At 46.7% G+C, this 18,055-nt stretch overlaps 1 protein-coding gene across 1 annotated transcript; it reads left to right on the forward strand.

Moving 5' to 3' along the window:
- The first annotated feature begins 301 nt into the window (after positions 1-301).
- On the forward strand, positions 302-2,741 carry LOC123056682 (berberine bridge enzyme-like Cyn d 4). The gene is made up of 2 exons (XM_044479991.1): positions 302-479; positions 1,369-2,741. The coding sequence occupies exons 1-2, from the start codon at positions 302-304 to the stop codon at positions 2,739-2,741; spliced, it is 1,551 nt and encodes a 516-aa protein (XP_044335926.1).
- The last annotated feature ends 15,314 nt before the right edge of the window (positions 2,742-18,055 follow it).

Genomic DNA, 18,055 nt, shown 5'->3' on the forward strand with positions numbered 1-18,055 from the left:
TTTTTTATTATGTGGCCCACCTTTCATTCTCACAAAGTGCCTAGGAGCACGTGCTACAGCTGGCTCTTCACGAAGAGCCCGCTTAACTTCTCTCTCCTCTTCTCTTTCCTCCAACTAAGCACAAATATATTAGTTTATTCCTTATAGCCCGCTGACTCAGCTCTATTGTACTTGCTCTTAAGAGTTGACCACGACATTAATATGTACAGAGCTGCCAGCTGGAGAGCGATCTAGGGCTATATGTAGAGCTCGATACCATGCAAGGTGAGCACTCCATCCAAGAAGAAAAAATAAACAAGCAATGGCCTCGTCTCGGAGCTTAGCTCTTGCGCTCCTCTTCGGCCTCCTCTCTTGCTACGCATCCGTCGTCCCTTCCCTAGCTTCCTCCCACGGCTTCCTCCAATGCCTCTCCGCAGCCATACCCAAGCCTCTGCTGCACACCCAGAGCTCGCCATCGTTTACGTCGGTCCTGGTGTCCAGGGCCGGCCCTAAGCCATGGCGAGGAGTGCAGCCGCCTAGGGCCCAGCATGTCCAGGGGCCCACCCTCTCTGTGCACATGTATTGATACATTTGAAGGGAAAAAACTGAGGAAGGTAGCACTCGCAACCCATTAAGGATGGTGGAGCCAGCCGTGAGATTAAATCCTAATTGCTTCGTTTTGTGTGAGACAGCGCCGCCGGTTCGTTCTTCTTTCCGTCCAATCTTCTTCCTCTCCCAATTAATTGCACCAAGTCCCCAGGGGGCCGGGACCCAAGCGACGCTCATGAATGGATTTTTAGCTGTATCATCTCCTTAATTTCTTTGCCAGTGAGTTTTGTACTACTAGTAGATAGGTTCTTTCGTAAGTACCCAAGGCGACAAGGCCCTGGTGGTGACCTCCTTGGCACCGGCGACGAGCTGAAGATGAACCACATTTGGCTTGCCGCTAAGGCGTTGACACCAGCACCGGTCCATAGCTAAATTGTTCATCCTATGGATTGTCTGTCTTTTCTTGCTTATTGCGAATTATATGACGATTCTCTTGCATGAAATTCTCACACAAGTAATTGTTTCATGTTAAAGATGATCGACCATCACCACATTACCACATGACAATTAGATGTTGCTGGGGGTTTATCTTGTGACATTTCTCTACTGTTCTTGTATGGAAGGTGTTTGTGTTTTTGTTCAAATTTCAAATTGCCACTTCTAGATAGATCATAAAATATTTGTTTAAAATTACTGTTGTGTCATATGGATAGTTTGAACGAACTTGCGGCTGCGATGTGCAGCAGCGAACATGGAGACGTAAGGTGTGACAGTAAGGCCCATTGTACCATGTTCGCACTAGGGCCTCCGAGATGCTAGGGCCGGCCCTGCTGGTGTCCTCCATCCGGAACCCCAGGTTGTTCACGCCTAGCACGGTGCGGCCGCTCTGCATCGTCACAGCGATCAACGCCTCCCACGTCCAGGCCGCCGTTGTCTGCGGCCGCCGGCACGACGTGCGCATCCGCGTGCGCAGCGGCGGGCACGACTACGAGGGCCTCTCGTTCCGGTCCGAGCGGCCCGAGGTGTTCGCGGTGGTCGACCTTGCCAACCTCCGCTCCGTGCGCGTCAATGGGAAGGCGGCCACCGCGACGGTGGAGTCCGGCGCCACGGTCGGGGAGCTCTACTACGCCATCTCCAAGGTGAGCGACAGGCTGGCCTTCCCGGCGGGGCTGTGCCCGACGATCGGTCTGGGCGGCCATCTCAGCGGCGGCGGGTTCGGCATGCTGCTGCGCAAGTACGGCGTGGCCGCCGACCACGTGCTGGACGCCACGCTGGTCGACGCCAACGGGAAGCTCATGGACAAGCAGGCCATGGGGAGGGACGTCTTCTGGGCCCTCCGCGGCGGCGGCGGCGAGAGCTTCGGCATCGTGCTGTCGTGGAAGGTGAAGCTCGTGGCCGTCCCGCCCAAGCTGACCATGTTCCGCGTCCCGAGGTCCGTCGACGAGGGCGCCGTCGACATGCTAACGAAATGGCAAGAAATCGCGCCGGCTCTCCCGGAAGACCTCTTCATAAGGGTGGTCGTGTCGAAGCAGGTGGCCGAGTTCCAGTCCATGTACCTGGGCACCTGCGACACGCTGCTGCCATTGATGCGCGGCCGCTTCCCAGAGCTCCGCCTGAACCGGGCGCACTGCAGGGAGATGACGTGGATCCAGTCCGTGCCATACATCTACCTGGACAGCACCGCCACCGTGGAGGACATCCTCAACCGGACCACCTCCATGGACACCTTCAACAAGGCCACCTCCGACTTCGTCCACCGGGCCATCGCCAGGGACGTGTGGGTGAAGATCTTCGCCTGGCTCGTCAAGCCCGACGCCGGGATCATGATCATGGACCCCTACGGCGGTCAGATCGGCAGCCTCCCGGAGTCGGCGACGCCGTTCCCGCACCGTGCCGGCGTGCTCTACAACATCCAGTACATGAACTTCTGGTCCGCCGACACCGACGGGTCGGCGCAGACCAGGTGGCTCAAGGACTTCTACGCCTTCATGGCGCCCTACGTGAGCAAGAACCCCAGGGAGGCGTACGTGAACTACAGGGACCTCGACCTCGGCAGGAACGTTGTTGTGGGCAACGTCACCAGCTACACGGCCGCTAAGGTTTGGGGCGACAAGTACTACAAGGGCAACTTCAAGAGGCTCGCCATGGCCAAGGGCAAGGTGGATCCTCACGACTACTTCAGGAACGAGCAGAGCATCCCACCACTACACTAGTGGCGACAAATTAACTAAGTGATCGATCAACATAGGGTGCTGCACTCAAACTTGTATCTTGATATTAATTTGGATGGCCGCAGTGGCTATTCTAGCTCTTTCTAGTACATTGCATTTCAAGCATATGTATTTGTCGAAAATGTATTCGTTGAAAAAGTTTGGTTCCCCAAGTTTGAAAAAAGTTTCTGGTTCTGCTTAAATTTGACTCAAATTCCTGCAGCCACCAGAATATATTTTTGACCGAGTGCCGTGGTATTTAGGACCGTTGGTGGACCATATAAGCTCGTTTAGGGACCTTAAACGAGCACTTTCTGAGTTTGAGGACCAAACTGCACAAACCACCCAAGATAAAATGACTGCTCGGCCAAGCTTCACAAAAGTTCCCGATTCTGCTCGACAAAAATTCGGCACTGCTCGATATGAAGAAAAACCGGTTAAAAAAAGGCAACTATTAGCTTAAAAAATGAGTAACCCATTTTTTACAGGTTAAAATAATATATTATTGTAAAACATTTGTTTGCTGATTTTTTAAATCCATTAAGTTTTAGAAATGTCCATGAATTTGAGAAAAATGTACATGTATAAAAAATAAATGAAAAACAAGAAAAACAGAAAATGAAAAGCAGTGTGTAGCTGGTACTATGTCAAAAGTTTACTAGTCCAACTGTTTATATTCTCCACATATTCAAAAATCAAAAATGTTCATCACTTATTTAGAAAAATGTCCACACTGTATCTAAAATTGCTCGTATATTAAAAAAATTCGTTACATCCTTCAAAAAATGTGAATGGTGTGATAAGCAAAACAAGAAGGGAGACGTGCAAAAAAATAGGGCAGGCGATGCATACCTGTCTGGGTCAAAAATCTAAGATACTCTCTGGTCGTGTATCCTCTGCGGTCATCAATATACGACAGTAGGGGCCTTTGTGATGAAAAAAACAGGTGCAAAACGTGAGTCACAACACTTAAGAGGTCAGATACAAAATTACCTACGAAGCCAAGGGCCTTGGTGTAAAAAATCAAGGCCAACCAGGGACTCTGGTGAGCGCCATATTACAGTTTTGGTGCTCAACCGATGTCACATGCGCCGCGTGTGACTGCAAAATAGAGAAAACCGATGGCTGGCTGGTTTAAATGGCCCGTGTGACCAAACTGCACCCGCAACACAAGTTTTATGAAGGGGTTTTTCGGTTTGCAAGTATCATGACTGAAGTGCACCCGCAAGGTAAGTTCTTAGACCGCTAGTACCATTTACTTATCATGATCAGTGGCAGGGGTGGATCCAGAACAAAAATGACCCGGGGTCCCATCTCTATCACATATATGTCGATCTCATGTAATTATATAGATAAAAGTAACAGACTTATAACAATACAATATACCAAGAATACAATATAACGTTGAATATGCTTACCAGAGATCTAAAATAAAGAGTTTCACTTGAAATATTAGTTGATAGCAGGAAATTGAGCGTTGAAGAAGAACCGAAATGTCCAGATTATGGATAAAGTATAACCGATGACAAGAAAATGCAACACTAGATCTTGATTGCCTACAAATCAAAAGAAGCAAAATCACTTAGAAAAATATTAATTACAGTTGTGCAATAATAAGTCTGATAAACCAAGGGATAGACAACATGTTTTATTGTCTCCACTTTTTGAGAGAGCTCACAAATATTACATAAACCAGAGGAGCGATCATCTTGCTCGGACACAATAATGTAAAGATGAAGGTGATGTCTAAGGTCCCTGAGTTCTCCATCATCAAAATATTTTGGATAAAATTTAGCAAGACTCATCTAATGCACTATGTTGAAATCACGAAATAATTCATTTGGGCTCAAAGTCGCCGAGTGAACAAGCAGTTCAGAATTTTTCTCCGTGAAGCTATTATCAAATTCTTGAAGCAACCAATCAATAACATCATTAGAGCAATCCACTTAAGAATAAGTACAAGGTTGAGAAGGCCCATTGGCCAAATATTTCCTTCTTACCAAATCTTGCTAATTTGGATGGTACTCATCAATGCTTCTCCTTTTACCTCGATCAATTTTTTTCCTTCCCAATTGATCTCTTCTTCAGCTTGAAATGAATTCCTTGTATTATTGGCAGAACTCCATATCTGGAGGCATTATTTTGTCCATGTGGTGATGGCGGAGCGGGACATTAATCCTGTTCATGCGGTGAGGCATTACTTTGTCCATCTAATGGTGGCGGGAAAGAGACATCATTCTGATTATGTTCGTATGACAGACCAACATTTTCATCTTGCATTGAGGTTCTCCTTTTTTTTAGAAACCTTTCAATAAACCGAGCTTCACTTGAAATTTGTAATTTATTCAAATAATTAAAATTTGCAAGGAAGAAAAGAACTATGAATCATGTGTACACACAGAATACTTGAATTGCAATTGCACGGTTGTAACATAAAAATTATTTGATATTGTGCTGCCGTCCTAGAGTGTTGCAATATTGGTCTCCACTCGGTGCGAAATTATTTAAAATAGTCCAATTACCCAATACAATCAAAATCTCTAGTCTTATTCAGTAGCCCTAATTCCCTAGGGTTAGAGAAAAAAAAAGCAATAATTAGAACCGGATATGCAAGAGGCTGAGGCAGACCGCATTGGGTTTGGGGACTGATGCAGCGTACCTGTTCCTTCTTTTCTCCACTGATTCGACGACTCACCGTGATATGGCGATAGGCGGCGAGTACGGCGTACGGGGGGATACGGACGAAAGCCAAAGGTCAACGGCACAAAGCGCAGCGTGGAGCGGACGAATAGGAAAGCACGTATGGATCTATTGATTGATCGATCCACTGCGCGCATTAGACAGGTTGGGCTGGGCCTTCGTCACGTGCTGGGCTGCACTTGAGTTGTGCTGGGTGGAGCCTTGTACGGGTGTCCCTCTAGAAAAATTAAGGGTGTCCCAGGGTACGTGGGCTCTATAGGTATAACGTAACACATTTTTTACCCGGTGTCCTGTGCTACCTGCTGGCACAACATGGGCTCGCCCCTGATCAGTGGTTATAAAAAAGAGCTAATATCACCGAAAGTCATAGAACTTGCGCTTGATGTTCAGTTTAGTGCTAAAACTTTAAAAATACGGAATTGTGGTCATCCAACTTGTCCCCGCGTGCAAACGGTCACATCATCCATATCTAGATGCATATTATGCTTACGTGGCATGCCAACGTTGCCATGGCCTCTGTCAGTGACCGGTTATGGCTTTTCTGTTACTGTTTAGCTCTTTGTGAGTCTTTTTTGTTCTTTGTTCGAGACATAAAGACTTGTGTTAAACCTGTTGCTTATTAATAATTATGGTTGTATGCATCGTTCTGTTGCAGAGGCAGGGGATAACCCCCTTTTCAAAAAAAAAAATCAAAAGATATACTGCTTACTGTATGAAATTTGAAGGCTCTGGCTTTTATATTGCAAGCAAGAGGCCGATGACGCACGTACACACGTCGCCTAAGCTTATCCGGCCTGCCCGATTCAAACATGTTAGAGCCGCGAGATAGCCAGTCATCCAAGATCGGCCTCATCATAAAAGCTAGCTACAAGCCCGGGCATCAAGACGGAACCTAGTGAGGTCGAAACAATTACTTTCCATCCATCCACCATGATTTCATAGGCGTCGTCTCTGCCTCGGAAGCTCGTGGTGGCGGCCGCTCTTCTTGCGCTGTCTGTGGCCATCGTGGCGTCGCGTGCGCCGGAGAACCAGAGCAGCTGCTACAAGCGTTTATTCAGCTTCGGTGACTCTCTGATCGACACCGGCAACTACATCGCCCACTTCTCCGCCACACCGGGTCGCGTGGTGGAGTTACCATCCCGGTGTTTCCATCACCTACGTCGACTACTATGGCGAGGTGCTCAGCCTTGTCACCAAGCCGGCGGAGAATGGTTTCGGCGTCGAGACGGTGCTTGACGCGTGCTACCCCGTCTTGATCCCCGGTCGCGCGGGGGCGGTGGAGTGCTCGGACCCGTCGAGGTATTTGTCGTGGGATGGGCTGCACTTGACGGAGGCGGCGTACAAGATCATGGCCCGTGGGATGCTTGACGGCCCGTTTGCCGCGCCGGCCATCATGTCCACACGCCAGCACAACTGATAGACCTTTGTTGCCCGCCAGAGATGCTAAACCTACGGATGATTTTGTTATAAAATTGGTTTTATATGGTGAGGTGGTGGCTTTTGGTTGGTACAGGCCTGTGAGGTGGTTGATAGGCTTAGCCTTTGTCTTAATCCAGTCCTGAATTCAAAGATGACAATTAAAATACATGTACAATGAGTTATCTCTTAGTGTTGTCTCTTAACTAACCAACCCATTGCATCAATTGGCGTAGAGACTAACTGCAATCTGTAAGGTAAGCGAACTATTTGAAATATAAGATGGAGGTTAACTGAATTATTTTAAAGTTGTTTCTTGCGAATGGTCCAATTGGCGCAAAAATCAATCGCAACCTAGAAGCTAAACGAATTACTCCCATGGTCTAGGTGTATAAGTCACCTTACGAAACCAAATAATCCCAAAATATTTAGGCGCGGTGCATTAACTCTCACCTCATTTCTTATTTTTTTGACATAAATAAAGGAATCAACCAATAAGAAATGCGGGTGTATATGCTTTCAATGACTTGAGACTACCAAACACGACATGCAGTGCTGAGTTCATTGCATGTGATGCTATTAATTAGCAAATAAACATTAAGTTCTCGCTTTTTCCTTCGTCTTGGTCGCATTGCAACCTAAGTTGGCTTATGCACCTGGACGGAGGGAGTATAAGAAGGAAGTTAAGTAAACTATTTCAAGGATGTTTCTTGTGAATAGTTTCCTAGTGATTATGTCCGTACAACATCAAGGTATGATCCAGAATGATGGTTGGCCTTTGGCCCCGGCCAAGTTGGTCCTGTTGCGCGAGCCGGGCCCGCACGTGTGCCTGTCTGGGTTTGGCGAGTGACAAGTTGTCCGAAAGGGCCATCCGGACGATGCTTGCGATGACCGGATAGACGTCTACCAACCGCAAGGCACGCGCGCCCGCTCGCCATCAACCGCGTTGCTTATCACGCTTGAGCCAGCCATCCGGCTCGCCGGGTTTGCTTCGTGAGAGTTATTCTGGGGATGGTGCCTGCATCTTGCAAAGGAAGATTTTTTTTCTCAACTGTTAGTAAATGATTTTATTCATACCTCATTTATATTTCCCCAACAATGGCCATTACGCATAGCTTTCTTTTGCGATTTGTTCCCGATGAAGTGGGACTCTTTTTTTTTTGCGAATAGATGAAGTGGGACTCTGTTCGTGAATGATTTTATCGGGTACACAAGGTCCGGTAAATATTCCGTATTTTCTGTCCTGACAAATCCCCGAGAAGCCCAAAAACACTAGAAAAGATAAATTGGCCTTTGGCTCTAAAGATAAACACTGGAGCTTGTGGTCAAAATCAGGAGGACCTGCCCGTAATACGTTGCCCTCTTGGTCGGACTCCGAAAATCCGTGGCTTCGATTGAACGGAATGTAAGAAAATTGGTTGGGTTTTGGCAGGGGTATTGTGGAAATTTGGTGAGAATCTATAGCTCGGAATACCAAATGCTACGATCCCAGTACTATATTGACCCCATCACCATTTTTCTAGCAACAAATTAATAACTACAAGTGGATCTCAAGGAAGAAGAGAGATTACGGACATAGGAGAGGAAAAAGATGCACAGAGTACCCAAGTCAAGTTCTCGGCAGAAGCCGCCATTCCTTTTCAAGCCAGCCTTCCTATGTGGAAATCTATCGTATTTGTAGCGGCAGCCCTATCTCTTGATCAAGCCAAGGCCGGGATTGGTGACCCACTCTCCAGCACAAGCGTGGATGTTGTGTAGGTCGTTGACATCCTGCCTGTAGGTACACTACTCATTCTAACTTGAAGCAGAGACCTTGGCATTGGGAACGAATATAAAGTCGTTCTTGTTGCCGAGCAAGTTGTTTCCCCTCGTTCCCCGGTGCCTCCTTTTCCTAAACATATCATTGATGCACGTGCAGTTAAGCAAGCTCATTCGACAGTGGTTGCACACACAATAAACTGAATGCATGTACACATTACACATACAACAGTAGTGCAACTAAAATATGCGCTTCATATATGCCGGAACTTTATATAGGCACACACACCTCAAGAGAACTGCAAAAGGAGCTAGCTTGAATTAATGTATCTATGATAGATCCTATGGATCGAGGTAGGCTAGATCTTTCCGGTAACCTACCTTCCTTGGGTGCGGATGAGCTCGATCCAGCTCCTGCCATGGTGGTGTGGTGACGGCGGCGCTGTGGACAGAGATGGCGGCGGTGGTGTGCTTCCCGTGAGCACTGCGATTGCCCTAGATCGGAAGGGGATATCGGTGGGGAGTCTGGCGGCGCGGTGAACCTCGTACCGTGCGCCCCGGCCCCCACCTCTTTATATATCGCAGGTCACAGGGGCCCACCAACCATAGAACGGTTGGGCGCCCCCGATCAGGGCGCGAATAGCTCAGGGCCCGAAGGGCCGTTGAGCCCACTCGGTGGAGAGATCAACCTAACATTCTCCCCCTTGATCTCAACTTTTACTTTTGAGCTTATACTTTCTAGTTTATTTGTTTCATCACATATTGGTACATAGAGCATGTTTCATCATCACAGCTTAATTGCCATTAGAATCATACAGCTACAACATACATTATGACCAGAAGCAAATTCGGTTCCTTTTGGGCCTATCCAGGAATCATAAGGCTTTCCCTTAAACCCATGCCGGCTATGAGTTCCTTGAACACATTGGGTGGTAAGCCTTTCGTTAGCGAGTCCGCAAGCATATCCTTTGTCCTTATATGCTCGAGACTTATAGTTTGATCCTGGATTTTATCTTTCACAACATAATACCTTATCTCTATTGTTTTGGCAGCATTACTCGACTTGTTGTTGTGAGCGTAAAATACTGTGGGTTGGTTGTCGCAATACATCTTTAGTGGCTTGTGAATACAATCTACCACTTTCAAGTCGGGTACAAATTTCTTTAGCCATATCGCCTGCCCCGTGGCTTCGAAGCATGCTATGAATTCTGCATACATCGTGGATGATGCAACTATTGACTGTTTGGAGCTTTTCCACGAAATAGCTCCCCTAGCGAGAGTGAAGACGTATCCTGACGTGGATTTTCTATCTTCTCTGTCCCCCGCAAAATCTGTGTCTCAATACCCTTTTATCTCTAGAGATTCACTTCTCCTGTATATTAGCATGTAGTCCTTCGTGCCTTGCACATAACGCAATGCTTTCTTTACCATCTTCCAGTGCTCCATGCCTGGATTCTCTTGATATCGACCGAGTACCCCGGTGATAAAGCTAAGTCAGGGCGAGTGCACACCTGTGCATACTATAAGCTGCCAACTGCCGAAGTATATGGTACTGCTTTCATTTGATCGATCTCGTATTGGTTCTTGGGACATTGGAATTTCCCAAAACTATCGCCCTTGACTATAGGAGCAGGTGTGGCTTTACTCGCATGCATATTATACTTTTTAAGAACCTTTTCTAAATATGCTTTATGCGATAGTCCTAAGACTCCACTGTTCCTATCTCGGTGAATTTCCATGCCCAAAACATATGATGCTTCACCAAGATCTGTTATGTCAAAATTTGAGGATAAGTATTTCTTTGTTTCTTGTAGTAGACTAACATCACTACTAGCAAGCAGGATATCATCCACATACAAGATTAGGAAAATATATTTCCCATTTTTAAACTTTGCATAAATGCAATTATCCTCAATATTTTCTTTAAATCCAAAACTTTTAATCGTTTGATTAAACTTTAGATACCTCTGCCGAGAGGCTTGTCTTAATCCATAAATGGATTTCTTCAGGCGGTATCCCATATTTTCCTTGCCTTCCATGATAAAACCCTTAGGCTGTTTCATGTAGACATTTTCTTTTAAATCACCATTCAGAAATGCCGTCTTAACATCCATTTGATGTAATTCTAAATCAAAATGAGCAACTAATGCCATTATGATTCTGAAGGAATCCTTACATGAGACTGGAGAAAATATCTCATTGTAATCTATCCCTTATCTTTGTGTAAATCCTTTTGCCACGAGTCGTGCTTTATACTTTTCTATATTCCCTTTAGAGTCATACTTAATTTTGTAGACCCATTTACAGCCTACTGTTTTGGCTCCTTTAGGAATTTTCTCTAAGTCCCAAACATCTTTGGAACTCATCGATTTCATCTTGTCTTCCATTGCCTTCATCCACATCGATGAATGAGGGCTTCTCATGGCTTCTTCATATGAGGTGGGATCTTTTTCCATATAAACCGTTTATGTGTTATAAACTTTAAAGTCAGTAGAAATAGCTGACTTTCTTGGTCTTGTAGACCTTCTTAGGGCCTTATTTTCTGGCACGTTCTGTGCCTCAACTTCTGGCACTTCTTCTAAAATTTGCTATTGCACCTCCCTTTCATGCTCAACAATGGGTTCAGTCGGCTCCTGACGGACAGGTTCCGGGTGTACCCCCAAGGTTGTCATGGGTGGAGTTGCAACTGGTAGTGAGAAAAATGGCTCCTGAATCATCGGATTAGGTGCATGCACCCCCTCATCATTTCGTCCTCAAAGAAGACTGTATGTCTTGTTTCTACAAACTTTGTATATCTGTTTGGGCAGTAGAAACGAAAACCTTTTGATCTGTCTGGATAGCCAATGAAGTGGCAACTAACTGTTTTGGGATCTAACTTTGCAATGTTTGGATTAAACATTTTGGCCTCAGCAGGGCACCCCCACACCCTGAAGTGTTGTAGGGAGGGTACCCTTCTTGTCCATAGCTCGTACGGTGTTTTGGGCACCGACTTGCTTGGTACTCTATTGATAATGTGAATGGCGGTTTTAAGCGCCTCCATCCATAATCCCAATGGCAAGTTGGAATAACTCATCATGCTGCGCACCATATCCATAAGTGTACGGTTGCGCCTTTCAGCTACTCCATTTTGCTGAGGTTTACCCGGCATTGAATACTGGGCAACTATGCCAGTCTCCTGTAAGAACTTTGCAAAAGGTCCAGGGACTTGGCCATATGGAGTGTGCCGATCGTAGTACTCTCCCCCACGGTCGGACCTTACTATCTTTATTCTTTTATCATGCTGATTTTCAACTTCAGCTTTGAATATTTTAAATTTATCCAATGCTTCAGATCTTTCTTTGATTGGATAAATATAACCATAGCGAGAGTAATCATCTGTGAATGTTATGAACGAGTCATATCCATCCACACTTTTCACCGGAAATGGTCCACAAATGTCGGTGTGGATGATTTCTAGTGTGCTTGAGCTATAGATTGCACCTTTTTTGATTTGTTTTATATACTTTCCTTTAATGCAATCTACACATTGTTCTAAGTCTGAGAATTCTAACTGTGGAAGAATTTCACTTTTGACTAATCTTTCTATTCTCCCCTTCGAAATATGGCCCAAGCGACAGTGCCATAATTTCGATGAGTCGAATGTTCTCTTTCTTTTCTTTTGTTCTTTATTCGACGCGGAAACATGTTCATTCACATTGCATACGGAATGCACTTTTTCACGAAGTGATAACAAATAAAGCTCATCATGTAGTAAAGCATTACCAACATAAGCATTATTATACCAGATGGCACACTTGCCATGTCCAAAATAACACTCATAATTTTCTTTGTCTAAACATGAAATGCTAATTAAGTTTCTATTACATGAAGGAACATAAAGAACATCTCTAAGTAGAAGCTTGAATCCATCAGCTAACTCCAAGGAGATGTCGCCGGCAGCTTCAACTTCTGCTTTTATTCCATTGGCTACTTCAATGCCTCCTTCTCTTCTTAGCGTAGTCCGGGTCGAATGGAATCCCTGTAAACAATTTGCAACATGAACAGTTGCCCCTGAGTCAATCCACCAAGTAGATTCCAAAAACTGTGTGTACACGGATTCATTTACTAAGGAAACAATGTTGTTACCTTGCTTTGCCATTAAGGACTTCAGCCAAACAGGGCAGTCTTTCTTGTAATGCCCGGTCTGCTTACAGTGGAGACAAGTGTCTTTGTCCACTGGGAAAGACTGTTGCTGACGCTGATGCTAATAGGGAGCTTTTCCTTGTGGCTTTGAAGGAGAACTTTTGTTGTTTTGACTGTAGTTTTTTTCTTATGATCCTTCACATAGTTGAGTGTTCCACCATGTGAAGCTTTTAGTCTGTCCTCTTCTTGGACACACATAGCAATTGTCTTTTCTATGTCCCATGTTCCAGGTGACATATTATAATTCACAACAAAAGTTTCAAACTCCTTTGGCAGTGAAGCCATGACAAGGTGGATCAGGAGCTTTGGTTTGATCTCCAGATCCTCATCCATAGGCTTTAACTTTGCTGCCATATTGCTCATCCTCAAGATGTGCTCTCTTATTCCACCACCCGTGTACTGTTCCGTCACAAGTTGTTTTAACACCTGAGTGGCATATATCTTTGAAGAGCCAGTGAACTGGCTCTTTATCTTTGTCAGCAACTCAGCTGCTGAAGTGCACTCTGCAATGGAGCCCACAATGTTGCTCTCAATGGTATTCTTTATAAAGGCCATGCATTTTTTATTTGCATTGACCCACTTTTGGTTGGCTATGATGTAGGACATCTCCAAAGGAGCATAATCCCCTTTCCTTTTAGCCCATGCAGCATCATCCTCAGTAGTCCTCTTACTGGCTCTGTAGGTCTGACCGACTGTGGTTCTTCCAGAACCCAGTCCAGATCAGCACAAACAAATGCCAGTTCAACTTTCTTCCTCCACTCAGTATGTTTGTCATCTCTGAGTGTCGGAACTTCTTTTAGGCAACTCATCAAGTGAAAGCCTCCTGAAATCACAATTTAAGTGACATCAATATAACAATCATATGCATTAATCTAACGTTGGTCAAATTAAACATATAATTGTCTATGCAAATAAATCTATATTACCGTTGGGCAAAATATTAGAAATAAATGCACCTTTAATTTCAATAATAAAATATGGTCATGTTATTAACAACGTTGGTCATAAGAATAACATAAACATATTTATTCTAATTATAACTTTAACATGCTCTTTTAATACATCTCTCTAAACTTTTATTTTCAAGAAAAAGAGCAATATTAATTCTGTCCACAGCGGAAAAACATGAATAAAATCATGAACTTTTTATTATTTGCAGAATTTTTTTTGATCAAATGAAAAAATTCATGAACTTATTTAATAAAAATTCATGAACAATTCTTTTTCTGGAAATTTTCTTTTTATATTTCCAAAGACTTTTATACCTTTCTATATTTTCTAAACAATAAATTTCGCTGGAAATATGTATTGCATAGAAAACAAAAAACAAGACTTTTGAATCTGCCCAAAACTGGACAGAAAACATTAAAAGGAAAAAGCCTCAGACAGCTGTTGCCCCGCGGGCCTACTCGGCTCGCCGCGCTGTGCTAGCCGGCCCAGCCGCTCTGTCTTTCGGCCTGGTCCGCGGTCACTTTCGGCCCAAAAGGCCAGTGGGAGACTAGGGTTTTCATCTGGACCGTCCATCACGATCGACGGCTGTCCGCTAATTTCGCTGGAACAAAACAGAGAGTCCGATCCCAGTCCAACCCTAGCGCCCCCACTCTCTACTCGATCTGTTTCTCTGCTCGCTCAGTCTCTCCCGACGGCGGAGGAAACAAGGCTCGGCCACCGACCGTCCAGCCCGACCGCCGGCGACGGGGGCTAGAGCCACCGCGCCGCGCTAGCGCCTCCTTTCCGTTCCCCTTTCCTTTTCTCCACCTACTATGGCAGAAAGGACCAGGCCCGGCTGCGCACGCTCTCCCTGCGCCGTTCGCGTCGTCCACCGGCCGGTCCTGCCGCCGGCGACGGGGAGCCGCGCCTCTCTTCCTTCCCCGTAGGGAGGTTTCGGCCGACGTCGCGCCAGCGACGGCGAGTTCATGCCGCCGCGGCCACCCCGTCCTCTTTCCCCTTCCCGTTTCTGTCTTCTCCATCTCCACTCCAACAGAGGGAGAGAGAGATATACTCCGACGGTGCCGTTGCCTCCCCTTCGCCGGTGGCACATTTCCCTTAGCGGAAGCGTGCCGCTATCGAACGGCGTGGCTGCGGTGCCAACTTTGAGCTTTTCCTTTGCCCTGTGAGGGGTGGAACCTTCGTCCGACGCCTCGGCTTGCCGATGCGCGTCGAGATCGAGAGGGTCGGCGCGGCCTTACGGCGACACTCTTTGCCGGCGAGGCCTGAGGCCCTCTCTGGTGGTCTTTGCCCTGTTCTAGGGTTCTTTTGGGGAGAGGGATTTCTTTTTTTTGTCTGTTTTTTGTTTCTTTGTACCGAAATCATCTAGCCAGTGGCATCTGATACCATTGATAGATCCTATGGATCGAGGTAGGCTAGATCTTTCTGGTAACCTACCTTCCTTGGGTGCGGATGAGCTCGATCCAGCTCCTGCCATGGTGGTGTGGTGACGGTGGCGCTGTGGACAGAGATGGCGGCGGTGGTGTGCTTCCCGTGAGCACTACGATTGCCCTAGATCGGAAGGGGATATCGGTGAGGAGTCTGGCGGCGCGGTGAACCTCGTACCGTGCGCCCCGGCCCCCACCTCTTTATATATCGCAGGTCACCGGGGGCCACCAACCATAGAACGGTTGGGCGCCCCCGATCAGGGCGCGAATAGATCAGGGCCCGAAGGGCCGTTGAGCCCACTCGGTGGAGAGATCAACCTAACAATCTATTCACGAGCTTGACACCCAGTTGGTTAGTTTCAACATTCCTGGTTAATTAATATATAGTTGGCACTATGGAATGAAGTAGAAGAGTTTGGTTACGATATCTTCCAAATTTAAATTTATCAAAAGATCTAAATAGATTACAAAGTGGGATTCTTGGGTATGTTATGGTTTTATTCCTATATTGCTGGATGGCCAGCCATGTGTTCAAGCCCCGAGACAAGAGACAACCGTCACGCAACAACCATCCAAAATGTGGGGCGCGTGAAAGTTGGCGCAAACAAATCCGGCCGCACCTTTTCGTATATGCGGCCCTCACCGACTTGGGGGCCGTGGCCTTCTGCCGCACCTTTGGCCCGTTAGAACGGGACCAATGGGAGGAGATGCTTCAATGTATTGCTCTCCACTGCCCCTCCCTGGAGGAGGATTCGATCTCTTGGTCCCTCGAACCAAGTGGGATTTTCTCTACCAAATCCCTATATCACGCAGTAGTGGCTACCCCGGGTCCGACCGAAATGACCCTTCTCTAGGAGATTAAGCTTCCTATAAAGATTCGCATTTTTCTGTGGCAATGGGTGCGTGGCCGATTACCTTCGGGTACAGAAGTCAGAAAGCGGAATGGCCCCTGGGATGGGCTTTGCCCCCTGTGTAGCGTGCTAGAAGACTCCAAACCATATTTTCTTCTGATGCCCGGCGGCGATCTTCCTTTGGAGTTGCATCCGGGATGTGATTGGGGGAGATTGGTGCCATGACAATCTCCCCGATCTGTTCCAGGCGACCCTAAGCCGAGAGGCAAGGATGCGCCCTAGTCTGTGGGTAGTCGTGGGTGTGCTTGCCTAGACGTTATGGACTGGGCTCAATAAACTCATGATTGAGCATGTAATTCCATCTCGTGCGACTGACTCAATCTACAAACTGTGCGGCTTCTTATAGCTCTGGAGACCGCTGAGCAAGCGGCATGATCGGGATTCCATCGACAGGATCACCTCTGCTCTTCGTACCACTCCCAGATCCTTGGCGCCACCGGTCCCTACTCCACCTCAGTTAGCTTGTGATTCCTCTTTAGGGGGTTTTTTGCTGTGCCCCCAGCTATCTCGTACTGTGTTGTACTTTTAGATTGTGTTGCCCTTGTGGCACGTTGTTTTCCCTTTCTTTGGCTGGAACCTTGAGGTCACCTTTGTTGTCGGATATTGTTGTGGCGGTTGCTTTATAATCTAAAGCGGGGGGAAACCCTTTTTCGTTAAATTGAGACTTGACTAATTAACAACTTTTTGAGAATTAGTAAATATGTTATCTATATAAATACAACAACGCTGAAGACGTTGGGAATCAGAGAAGCTATACATGGCACAAGACTGAATATTTCCTTTTCCACATTATTTGTTTTACTTTTAAGATCGACATAAAATCAGATTTGTTAAGAAAAAACTTTGAATATGCAACCAAATTTGCAAAAAATTGAACAAAAAACCACATCTAGAAAACCAACCGAATCGGTTGGAAACTACATAAATAAAAAAGGGCAGTGATAGGTGCCGGCCAACCGGCCCAAAATTCGGCCGGCTGCCTAGCAGCCGCCCGATTCAATCACGCGAGACCGTCTGATTGCTGCGCGTAGGCTTCATCCTCTTCTACAAGAGAAATCCCCTGTCTCTGCACCACGAGACTCCATCCTCTGTGTGCATCTCCGGCGAGGCAACGGTCACCGGCCGCTAGCAGCTAGCCGCTTGTACTCCGGCACTTCGCAGCCTCTCCTCTGCCCCTTCGTTGCTTGTCGAAGAAACTCCAACCGCTCGTCAATTTTGGTTGTAGTCTGCTGTTGTTGCATCTCCGCCGTCGATTGGTTGCAACTCTTCGTCGAGCTCCATGGTTGCAGCACCCCGATGCGCCGTCGCCGCCCCCTTGCTTTGACGCTCGTTGCACGCGGTTGCGTGCGTGATGGCCAAGACTCAAAGCCATTGAATGGATTAGCAAAAAATGATCGCCGGTCATAGCAAAAAAGTAAGACGGTTGCAACAATTCATCGTCGTCGTTGTCACGGGTCGCGGCTCGGTCATGATGCATGTAGCAAAATCCCTTGCCGGTAGTAGCAAAATCCAACGCTATTGCAGCAATTCATCTTTGCCACCGTCGCAGGTCGCAGCTCCGCCATGATGGATGTAGCAAAATCCCTCACCGGTAGTAGCAAAGTCTAAGAACGGTTGCAACAAAAAAAAGCCACAACCATAGTAGGTCGCTGCTCCACCGTGATGGATGTAGAAAATCTGTCATCGGTACTAGCAAAATTCGGCGACGGTTGCAACTTCTTGCTCAACTGGTTGCAGCTTCCAGGGATGGAGGTCGGCTCATTATAGTGGAGCTAGATAGATGGATGTAGCGGATTCCATGGCGGTGTTGCAGGGTCGCATGGCCGAGCTCCGCGGCGTTGAGTCAAAAAAGGGACGGAGGGTTCCTTGTGCTGGTGCGGGGTCCTGCGTGTGTTCGTGCGAGAAGAGGGACGCATGAAGAAGACACCACGGAAAGGAATAAGGCTAAGCCAGCAGGGAGTGCTACGTGGAGCTC

This window comes from Triticum aestivum, chromosome 3A (assembly GCF_018294505.1).
Source record: "Triticum aestivum cultivar Chinese Spring chromosome 3A, IWGSC CS RefSeq v2.1, whole genome shotgun sequence".
NCBI classification, from domain to species: domain Eukaryota; kingdom Viridiplantae; phylum Streptophyta; class Magnoliopsida; order Poales; family Poaceae; genus Triticum; species Triticum aestivum.